This window comes from Asterias rubens, chromosome 10, assembly GCF_902459465.1.
Source record: "Asterias rubens chromosome 10, eAstRub1.3, whole genome shotgun sequence".
NCBI classification, from domain to species: domain Eukaryota; kingdom Metazoa; phylum Echinodermata; class Asteroidea; order Forcipulatida; family Asteriidae; genus Asterias; species Asterias rubens.
Genome location: NC_047071.1, coordinates 16,440,352 through 16,452,500, shown reverse-complemented (window position 1 = coordinate 16,452,500; position 12,149 = coordinate 16,440,352). Strand labels below are relative to the sequence as shown.

Genomic DNA, 12,149 nt, shown 5'->3' with positions numbered 1-12,149 from the left:
TTGTACAAACTTTACTTTTGTTTAAAATTGCTGGTTCGCAGGGAAAGAAGAACACGAGAAAAAAAAAAAAAAAAAAAGACCAATAACAATAGTTATTCGGCTGTTGGCCGAACACCTAAAAAAAATAAAATAAAAGATAAACAAAGATTTAGGGGTTTAAAAAAATGGATTTCCGGTTAATAATGGAGAAATCAGATCCTTGCTACGTACGTGTACACCACTGCCCCAAAACACACAAGGTTGCTCAATGTAAAACAAGGTTGCTCCTACAAAATAAAAACAAGGTTGCCCATACAAATCAACACAAGGTTGCCCTTCCAACATAAAAACCTGGTACAAACAGACAACTTACTACAATGTACGTGTACGATGCAGTTTAATCAAGACCGCTCTTAAATTTTGCTTTCAGTGAATTACCACATGAGATGCCTGTATAACTCACGAATAAATTTAGCATCTCAACCTTTAAACATGTCATCCTTGGCAAACAAAAGGGAACCCAAAACGTCTCAGCAACTGACTGCATCATCAGCCTCCTCATTCTCATGCAGCCCATTTGAGGGCCTTTATAATAAAGAAGTTAACCATGTGGATCTTCAAATAGAAGAATTGACAGACGAGTAATCTCGGTAATTACATCCATGGTTATACACAAGCACTCTCAATCTGGGGCACTTCGTCTTTGCTGAATGAATTTTTGTCTGCAAGATGGAAACCGAGCCAATTTATTATTAAAAGCTACAACGAAGGGAATAACAATAACAAGCTAATGGTTTGGAGGGCACAACATCAAATTATCCGAAATATTACCTTTTGACCTTTATCTGTTACTAAAAAAATACTACAATACAATGCCACAGATATGAATACTATGAAATGATTGTTTTATATAGAAAACAGATAGTTTGCATGAATTAAAGGGTTTGGGTACTTCTTGTAGGACCAAAAAAAACCACAATATCCGCGGATTTTTATTTAACTTACAAGATTTGAAGATAATGCTGGTAGAAAGCTTCCCTTTAAATATTACTTGCTGAGGTGCTGTAGTTTTTTTGACAACATGAGTAAAACTATGCCACCAAACAAAATTGTCTGAAGAGACGAAAAATATTTTAGCATGTCAGTGTATTTACCAGTACTGATATAATAATACCAGTACCATACTAGTAAATACTAAAGTAATTTCATATTAAATGAAAACAACACTTTGTGATTTTCACTTTTTTTTCTTCAAAATCTTGACCAGTTTATAGGGGTATGGTTAACATTAAAGCTAGATATTTCCAATTCACTAAACTCACTCCACGCAAGTAAACTGTGAGTATATGAAATGTTACGTTAAGTCTGGGAAGAGAGTATCTTAAAGCAAGCCAAGGTCCCTGTTTGAGATAAAGTAACTAGTAAAACTGTATTCCTCTAACAAATTCACTCCCTCTTTCTTCCAATCCTCCATGCTCCCACTAACGTTAACTGGGTTGATACATGTACCATGGTACAAAACACCTGCTAGAAATAGATGTTATGAACACCATCAAGGTACAATGATACTGCAATGAAATCCAACTAGCCTGTATGCAAACACTGACAGGGGTTAAGTGGACCCGAGGGAGTAACACTAGCTGGGCAACTTGATCAAGAGCGGAACCGAACCATGTCTAAAGATGTTGTTGGCAACTGCGCCAGTGGATCACTTTGCTTCTTAGAATCAAGCAAAGTACATTAAAGGTATGATATACACGTCATTGGCTTTTTCTGGAACCAAAATTTCAATCCTGTCCTTTAATTTTCAGTCAACAATACACCTTTGGGCCCTTGGGCATAACAAGTGTATGTGTTAGAAAACATGATTGGAAAGACATTTTAAAGCCATTATACACTTTCGGAACAGAAAACAAAATAAAAGTTCACAGATTTACAAATAACTTACAGGGTTTACAGAAGGTAATGGTGAAAGACTTCTCTTGAAATATTATTTCATGAAATGCTTTACTTTTTGAGAAAACATTAAAACAATTATAAATTCTCGATATATCGAGAATTACGGATTTAACACATAATGTCATGACACGGCGAAACGTGCGGAAGCAAGGGTGGGTTTTCCTGTTGTTTTCTCCTGACTCCGATGAACAATTGAGCCTAAATTTTCACAGGTTTGTTATTTCATATATTATAAGTTGTTATACAAAGTGTGGGTATTTGGACAATACTGTTTACCGAAAGTGTCCAATGGCTTTAACAGGTGAATAAAACTAGTGGAATAAATCTTGAAATTGGAACACTGTCCAAGAACCATTGCATTACTCCACAAAATGGCAGACCATATATGTTTCGCCAGTTGTGTTTTCAAAATTCGTCAATTTATGTTTTTTTTTATAATCACTACTCACTTATATAAACACACTGTGGATTTCTTAGACCATGGACAACTCTTTCAAAAAGTAGGATTTGAAACTTTGCATGGTGGAGATAAGATATAGAAGAGTTTGCGGTAACACCATGTAATAATCTCTAAATGAGTTGGGGTGACATTACCCGCAACCTAACCCTACAACCCACTGATATCTTGGTAAGTTTTGATGTGGAATCTCTCTTCACCAATGTGCCCACAGATGAAGCTTGCTTCTTGGCCAAGGAGAGATTTTCACATGAACCATCCCTCCCTGATCGTACTGGTCTTTCACCTAACCAAATTCATGATTTGCTTTACACATGCGTTTTCTCCAGTTGTTTTCAATTTCAGGGCAAGTTCTACGAGCAGACAGCTGGGACATCCATGGGATCCCCTATATCCCCGGTTCTAGCTGACATATTCATGGAAGAGTTCGAGTCCTCATCACTCCTCTCCGCTGACCTCCGACCCAGCCTTTGGCTCCGCTACGTGGACGACACCTTTGTCGTGTGGCCCCACGGTCAGGACTCTCTCCATGAATTTCTGCAGTACCTCAACCAGCAACACTCAAGTATCAAGTTCACAATGGAGCAGGAACATTCCGGAAAGTTACCCTTTCTGGATGTTCTCATCACAAGAAACCAAGACGGCACCCTCCACCACAGCATTTACAGGAAGCCCACCCACACCAACCCGTTACCTACATCAGCGGTCTTTCCATCATCCAGCTATCAAGTCATCAGTCAACCGTGCGCTGGTTCAAAGAGCTTATACCATTTGTGATCCAGACAGCCTCCAGCATGAGTTGCAGCACATCACCACTTCTCTACAGCGGAATGGATACAACGCCAAGCAAGTCAAGACAAGCAAGCCCGTCCCCCCTGACCAAAGGGTCTCCTATACCCAAGGTCAAACACACACACCCACAGTTAGTTTACCATACCTACATGTAGGTCCCCCCTCTCATCGCCTCCAATGCATCTTCAAGCAAGCAGGAATCAATTGGTATATCACTCCGCTCCGAAGAAACTCCATGGCTCTCTCCAATCGCATAAGGACAAGAAGGACCCCTCCACCCGTGCCGGAGTCTATCGCATTCCATGCGAATGTGGTAAGGTTTATGTCGGGGAAACCGGGCGTAACCTTCCCACTAGACTTAAGGAACACCGAGCACACGGAAGGAGGGGAGACTTCGATAAATCCGCCATCGTCAAGCATTCCCACATCACTGACCACCGAGTGAACTAGGAAGCAGCAGAAATCATCGCTCCCATCCAGGCGTGGCACCCGAGAAGCATTAGAGAGGCCATCGAGATCCACAAGCATGACACCGTACCCCAAGACATCGGCTTCCACATCAGCAACATCTGGCTCCCCCTCCTCCCGACCAATGGATCTTCTATATCCCCTAGCCCCCCCCCCCAGTCACCTAGGCCCCACACCCTCACTATTCCCTGTGCTTGTTCCTACTGACACAGTTCAGTGAGCACACCCCCCCACACACTACCCAAGGCTCCACAGCAGGTTTCACCACGCATCATCGAGTTCAACTTCCCGCCTTCGTGCATCACCAAGCTAATCCGCCGCCCAGTACTTAAGCAGCATGCAGCATCAGAGTCCAGCATTCTCCAGAAGACGATCAGAGCATACTGATCGAAACGTCGAGTTAAACCAACGGTTCTCTTCAGAACCACCCCTTTAGAGATTATTACATGGTGGTACCGCAAACTCTTCTATATCTTTCAAAAAGGATAAGGAGTAATTCCAACCAGTAAAATTTTGAGAAATCAGTGTGCAATGTGCACCTTTAAACCAACCTGTGACAATTTCATCAAATTTCAAAAGCAGTTGCTTTTTTAATAAAATACAAACTTTTTTTCTTTTCTCCAGGATGTTTTGATGCCAAATTGAAAAAAAAAATGCACCAATGCATTTTCTATTAACATCTGATAATCATTGAAGCAAAACTGATTGGAGTGAGTGTGGTTAACAAGATACAATTACACCACACTTATGAGTTATGATAGATAAAACAACCTTACAAAATGCCAGGAAAATCTACAAGACCACAAAGCTCCAAATATTTCAAGGCCACATTTAGTATTTGCAACACCAGAATCAATATGAGTTTTAAAAAAAATAAAATAAGGAAATATCCATCTCATGTGTTTCATGTGTAAGTGTTGATTCTCACAGAAATATTCAGTGAGGTATTGTTATTCAATTGAAAAACAAAATACCACAGGGCTTGTCCGGTTGCGAGAAAGGCCAGACGCTAAAATCACTGCCCTTGTGCCCGCAGTCCAGTGTTAATTTTGGACAAGCAGTTAGGTTTCTAGGAGTATATTCATCAAGCATTAACAAAGAAAATAACTGATTGTAAAACTCAGGAAAAACAATGCTCCTTAACCCCCCCCCCCTTCCAACACTCTGTCTACAACCAAACTCCCAGGATCCTATATTTACCCCAATCATAGAGCAAAGACTCTATGCCCCAATAGTGCAGTTCTATATTTACACATCACAAGGGGAACATGACTCGACCGCCAGTTCAGAATCAAGCCCAACTGTTTATAAGTCCCAATTGCATAAATCCAAATAGCAGGTAAACAGTGCGCACCAGCACACACCTGACACATGCTGACTGCAAATTCCAGGCTCAATGTTTTCCCAGTGATTTGTCTGATAAAAAAACGTCACAAACGGTTAAGATCAAATCAAATGATTTGCTATTTTTTTCTTCTTCTCGAAAACATTGCAATGATTGCGTTATAAACTGAATGTACATTATTACACTAACCCTGCAGATAAGAAAACATTGATATACATATTGAAATAAATAGCATGTACCAGTAATTTGACAAATAATTATTTTCTTTTCTTTAAAGAGCACATTTACCTTGACTCCAGTAATTAATTTTTTGACAACAACTGATGTTGTACATGTTGTATGGGCCAGGTATACAGTAAAGATGCTTGTTTGAAAGCCCCCATGCCAAGATTTTAAAGGTGGTTTCACATCGTACAAAATGACAAATCGGAAAAATTACAAAGATGGCCGGTGAATCCAAGAGTGTCTGACAAGATTTACAAACAAAACCCAAGAGAAGGTGACAACACAATATTAGACAGTCATGGTATCAGAAGTGAACCTTACACCTTCCCCCCTTTTTTCCACATCTGATCCCTAGATGTGTGCCCCCCCCCTTTTTTCCACATCTGATCCCTAGATGTGTGCCCCCTGGGTGTGCGTCGGAGTGGCACCAACAAAAGTTTGAACTGCGCCTCCAGCGGGCAACACAAATATAAATGTCATTTAGTTTGCAAATGGAGTATAAGTTGAGTAGCTGACCTTTCTTTAATTCTATGAGGGGAGACGTCTGCAAACATCTCCATCCCTCCCACAGGGAAATCATTGTTAAATGCTTTTGTTTTACTACAGAATTGGCTTTGAAATCAGGTTGTTTGGCTGTGTAAAAAGTGCAGTTAACCCAACACAGACTCTGAACCTTGGTCACTTTGTGCAGTACCTTGGTCACTTTGAAACTTGATCAATTTGTACCGTCAGCGTGTCCCTTTGTAGCTTTGTTTCGTACAAGTTTGTCAAAACAACAAACTGTGTTTTCTCCCAAGGATAACAATTGTTGTTTTTGTTTAAACATTGTGATTTTCCATTTTTATTTCCTTTTTTATACAAAATGAGGCAGAAGTCCCGCATCGGTATGAAGTTCAGAGTGACTTGTAAGAAGGTAGGAAGTGTCTTGAAAAAGGTACCAAGTGTCCAGGGTGTGAAGTGGTCAAGGTGCTAAATGACATTACACTGAACTACCAATAAAACTCTTTCCCTTCATGCTAAAGGAAAACCACCCTATTTCCAGGGAAATTTGTGCGAATCATCACATCCTATTTTAAAAATATCTTTCCAACGATATTAATTTCGCAATAAATGCTTTTATAGCCTACAGCTCCCGATCCGAAGGTAACGTGTGTAACCATGGGTGAAGTACCTTTTCTGAGACATGTTAGATTACACATTATGTTGAAGATCTGTGGGTAAAAGGCCATATGCTAAATGTGTGCGATGTGCTACATATGTACTGACTGCGTTGGCTTCTGTAACCATAAATTAAGGTTATTGATTTTGAATAGTTTCATCAATACTTGAGAGGTATTAAAAGTGAAAGTCAAAACTTTTTTTCCAGAATTTTTTGTAAAGGTCTCGTGTTTCAACCCTAGTAGTAGAGTGTTTCTCAAAGGTTATAATGACAACAATGCATGCACAAGCACACATTGCACATAACAGAGAACAGATGCAGTCAAGTAGAAAGTGAAAAGAAACAGATGGAATGCAGTCAGAAGAAGGACATTGTGAAACTGTTTTAAAGGGAAATATACATTATGATTTGGTAATCACTCCTTTAAAATTAATTGCAATAAAAACTTTTGGTTAGAAGCACACGGCAGTATTTTTAAAAACATTTCGCTTTGAAGTAATGCGGATACGTAAAAAGAGTTTTGTTTAAAAAACCAACAACAGTCGTTCTTATTAGGAATTATTCCTCCTGTGTGGACAAATAAGTCTTAAGATTTTCAGCAATATCTCAAAAATGCGACCATTTTCTCAAAAATGAAACCATTTTCAAAAAAATGCGAACATTTTTTAAAATGAATTCTCAGATGTTAGTTTTATTACCATGAAACAGTTCCAGAAAACCAAGGTATACTTTGCCTTTAACGATTTTCAGCAATAATATCTCAAAAATGCGACCATTTTTGAAATTCAATTTCAGATGTTAGTTTTATTATCTACATGCAATTGAACAATTCCAAAAACTAAAGGTATACTTTGAGGGAGAAAAGGAAGGAAATTTTCCCTTGATAAAAACGATATGGCAACCATCCAAGGAGGAAGGATTCCTCCATGATCCATACCCGGTAATCTATTTAAGTTATGTCCACACAAGTCATTAGCAACAGGTCAATGATACAAATTATGATTTGTTTATGCAAAGTTACAGACCCTTCGGTAATAGGTCAATGAATTCTGAATCTCACAGTAATGTTCAGATGCCTACAGAGCTATAAGTACAATGTAAATCTGTCCCCCTAATCATTTGTTTGTAAATATCACTTATTCTGCATATTTGATCGCGAAAAAAACCTCAACAAAGCTCAGAAATAATCATCATTTATTTAACACTTCAGTGACAAACACATCACACCAAAATGTCAATGTGTCTTTCACTATGAATCACGAAACTGTGTGGCGCTCACAGGTAACATGTTAACTGACTTATGACTAATTGATCATACTCGTATGGGCTCAAGGGAATCAATTTCTGCCACCTGCGCTTCGCCTGCTCGGCCAAACACCGAGACAGGGCGAGGAGGGACCGCATCTATCAGCTAGTAATCAGGTCAATAATATGTGTATCATGGCAGCATCATATGGATATTGGAAACGTATCAAGAGGGAGATTTAATCCCGCTCTATGTGTGTGTACAGTTGTATAGGGCTAGTCAGCTGATGAGATTAGATGCAGTGGCTGCAATCTGGCTGGAGTTTATTGGGGCACGAGATGGGTAAATATTATGGCTGGATACTATTGGGAAGGAAGGGATGGAGTCGAATTTGCACTAGAACAATAATCACAACTTTGAGAAATCTTCCTTTATTGTGGCAAAAGTAGTTAATGACCTCACGTTTCGACTCTAGTAGAGTCTTTCTAGAAGGCTACAATACATAGGCCAAATAAAATCAAAGTTATCTTAAGCGACCTGCTAGCTTTTCATTTTTAGAGGCTGTCTTCTTTAAAAACAATTTTTTTATACATTTTAACAATCTCAGACAATTTTCTTTTTAAATAGCCCAGCCAGTTGTCTTTAAAATGTTTTGGGTGGCCATTTTGTGAAAAGAAAACAAAAACGAAAAAACGTGTCCTTACTCTTTCCCATAAGACAGGATGCCAAACATGTTATATGTTTTATTTGACCGTAGTAAATAACCATGATATCCTATAATAAGCACTATATCAATCTTAAACCCTTCTCCAAAACTCTGGATAAATCCCTGTATATAGATGGCTTTCCGGACTGAAAGAGGGGAATAGAAGAGATCAACAGGGTGATTGAAAATAAAATTGTGTACCAACAATAAGGATTAGGCATTGAGAATTCCGAGAGGTGCAAAGTGTGATGATCTCTTTTGTGAAAAAGTGATGGCTCTGAAAGGAATTTGTACTCAAGGTGACAACTAGTGTGTTCTTCTATGATGGAGGAAGCTTCTACATACATGTACATGTAAGGCTGCATGTAGTTAGCGTCAGGATATTGAACCTATATGGGCCCAATTGCATAGAGCTGCTTAACACAAAAATATGTTTAGCATGAAATTTCTTCCATGATAAAAACAGGATTACCAACCAAATTTCCATGTGATTTTCAGGATAAGCAAACAATAGCTGAATACAAGTAAGCAATATGCAACAAATGGAAGTTTGGTTGGTAATCCTGTTTTTATCAAGGAGGAAATTTAATGCTTAGCAATTTTGTGTGCTTAGCAGGACAAATGGAAATTTGGTTGGTAATCCTGTTTTTATCAAGGAAGAAGTTTCATGATAAGCAAATTTTGGTGCTTAGCAGGTCTATGAAATTGGGCCATGGTCACAATTAGAGGTCTGGGAATCCTACCATCATGGAAGTTTTGTGGCCACACTGTCTAAATTCCCACAATGGGAGTCCCAGACACCCAGACAACCCTGCTTTGGCTAACACCCGGCCACAATTTGTTTTCTGCACATTAGAATTGGCAACTTCAAATATTTTCCTGATGATTCTGTTTTAGGAATCCCCTGTTAAGGATTCCATGTTTTGAATCAATTTAGAGAAAGAAAAAAAATCCCCATTGGAAGGCACTCTGACAGTGGCAATATTGTAGCGCAGCAAAATTATCACCCGCACTTCAAGTGCAGTTGCCTCAATGCCCCATGTATGACGCGCTCTTTGCTATGACAAATCTGTCTCACCCTTACCAGTTTGAATTGAACTACTGTGCCCGTTAGACCATTTAATAGTCTAGTACAGCCACGCATCTATAAAACAATCACAATGCTGATGCCCTGTTACTACACAATAGTGACATTATAAACAGCCCCATGGTGAATAAATAAATAAATAAATCTCAAATTAGACAATCAGCTTAAATATCTTAATGACATAAACCCTCAAATTTGACCGAGCAGATCTTTAATGTTAATCGTCTGGAAGACTGAAGTTAATTGCTAATGCTAAGTGGATAATTTATAAACCCTAAGCTTGCCCCGCTGCTTACTTATTCAGAGTCTTTTGACTCCCGTTTAATAATTCCAAATAGTAAAATCCAATTAGGCAGAGGAAAGCCGATTGCCCAGTCCTACCAACTTAATCTCTAGGGATTTACAACAGAAATGTGCCATCTCTCATCAATATGCATTACTTTATAACACGGTAAACAAATCTCTGTTTATCCACCACTGACTATGTGATGCATACATGCATGGCGTAGGCTTACACAATCTGACTGATGTCCTCAAATTTTCATTTGATTATTGCAAATTATTTTACCCATTTTTTTTCTTCCAGCCAAGCTTCTTTCCAGGCACACAAATTATGTTTCCCCAGAGCCAGAAGGTCATATAAAATGCAATAAAATTGCCTTCAAGAATATATGGCATAACTGCTTAAATTTTTTGCTGCCAAACCCCCAGAACATAATGTTAATTTTCCCATTCCCAGGAATGCAAATTTAAACATGTTTACACACTCACATCATGCAAAGGTTGTTTAAACATGTTTTCCCATCCAAAATTCAACCTTCCAATTATAAACCGATCAAACATTCACACTTAGTCTTCTTGCTTACGCCCTTTCTCCAGTAACTTTTTGTTACAACCTTCGAGTTCCACTGGGAACAGACTTGTGGACAAGTCGTTAAATTTCTGTCGCAGTGATAGCGTTCCGAATCTCCCTGCGATTCCCGCGATATTCTCGCAAGACTGCTGGTCCCGCGAGACTACCGCTCTCACGACTACGGTCCCATTAAACGGGGAGTAGAAGTCGGCAACCTGCAGTTCGTGCGAGGGCGCTGTTTTGGACTTCTCATATCCTATGTAAATTGTCTTATTGAGCATCTACGTACCTGCAGCCGGGAGTTACGTTATCGCAACTATTTGGTCATGCAAACCTTGGGTGAATGCCTTTGAAGTAAACGGGCCAATATTTAACTCCAGGTTTGTCTCCATGTTGTTTTCCCTAAAGCTAAGGCAGTAAAATGGAAAATGATTGACGATGCACCTGTATTAGATCACATGTATTACTATTCAGACTTAATCATAAATGCACTGACATAGTGACACCGCATCATCATCCATCCATCATGTCCATGGTGATGACACACAGCCACATGATTTTTAAAACACGGGCTGCATGGGCTGACCAGGATGTCAAGTGTCAATGGGAAGGGGAAGAGATAACAAAATTCACTCCAATTTCTCTCTAAACAAGAGATTCACACACATTAAAAGTCCATAGTACAACCAAAACAAACCTTCCAAGTTCTTTGCCCTTGACGTACGCCTCTTCGAATGTTTCTACCTTCTTGGATTCGTGTATCCACGTGTTGTTTATGGCTGTACTCGCCATGGTAAGTCGACTACCCCCGTCTGGAGTACGGGTTGGATTCGCTGGCATTTCCTGCACAGATTTTCCCCAGGAAATCCTTCGTCTCGCACTGTCAGACCTCCCTCTTAAAATCCAACTACGCCTCAAAATCAACTCCAGAAATGGATCCTGTGATGTTTTTCCAAAGCCCGTCTGAATGTGTTTGCACTCGGCCTGTGTTGTAAATACACTGTCCACCCAATGGTGTGAAACGTAAACTAAACCTTTTCACCGGCACACAGTTTTTGTTGTCAAGTCGCGGACTTTCATGTACGGGACCCCGTAACGACGTGGTGACGTCATAACCACCTGCTTAATGAATGTGGGCATGCGCATTAATAAGTTGCTACCGGTTTTACGCAGTGTTCTGGATTGAGGGCGCTCTTGAAGTTTTGATCAACAGCTTTTTTTTTTTTTTTTTTTACAAAATCGAAAAATAACTAAAATAATGTATAGTAAACACAAAGGATACGGCCCCCACAAAAGGATGCGGGCGGGGAACGATCAACTGGTATTTTGTTTAGGGGGCCTAATAAACTCGCGCTATTAAAGAAGTTCTTTCTTATTTGTTCTTCTTCTCATGAATCCCCCTTTTTAAGGATGGTTTTAATGTTGAGGCGCCGAGAGTGCTTTAATCAGGTGATAACTATTAATTGGCTTGTCAATTACCAATTATCTTTCGCCTTGAATCTGTCTTTAGCTTTTAGAGCCATTTTTTATTCGTTGCTCCCAAGGCAGGGTATCTTTTCCAGCCACAGCAAATTTTGTGGCTAAATATTTGTTAATGTTCTATTTCGAAAATTAGCTAGGGGGTATGTTGGGTACGTAGAAGTCATGGTTCAAAGTAGAAATACCGGGCGTGTAATAAACGTAATAATTTATTCACATTTTGTAAATTCTCTTGACTAAAGAAGATTTGCATATTCTAAAACGTTTACTGTAAACGATTTTAGTGCAGAAAACATCGGGTGCAAACTACTTGCCCACCATGACTTTAATTACGTCCCCAAAATACCACTTTGACAGATTTTTGTAGCAGTGTACAACACATAATTAATGAAAA

At 39.3% G+C, this 12,149-nt stretch overlaps 1 protein-coding gene across 1 annotated transcript in view; it reads right to left on the bottom strand.

Moving 5' to 3' along the window:
- Positions 1-11,378, bottom strand: part of LOC117295479 (calcium/calmodulin-dependent protein kinase type IV-like) — a 40,598-nt gene extending 29,220 nt beyond the window's left edge. Inside the window, exon 1 of the mRNA XM_033778153.1 lies at positions 10,974-11,378. Within this exon, the coding sequence (XP_033634044.1) occupies positions 10,974-11,116 (143 nt within the window). The 5' untranslated portion in view covers positions 11,117-11,378. The remainder of the gene's footprint in view (positions 1-10,973) is intronic.
- Between the last annotated feature and the right edge of the window lie 771 nt (positions 11,379-12,149).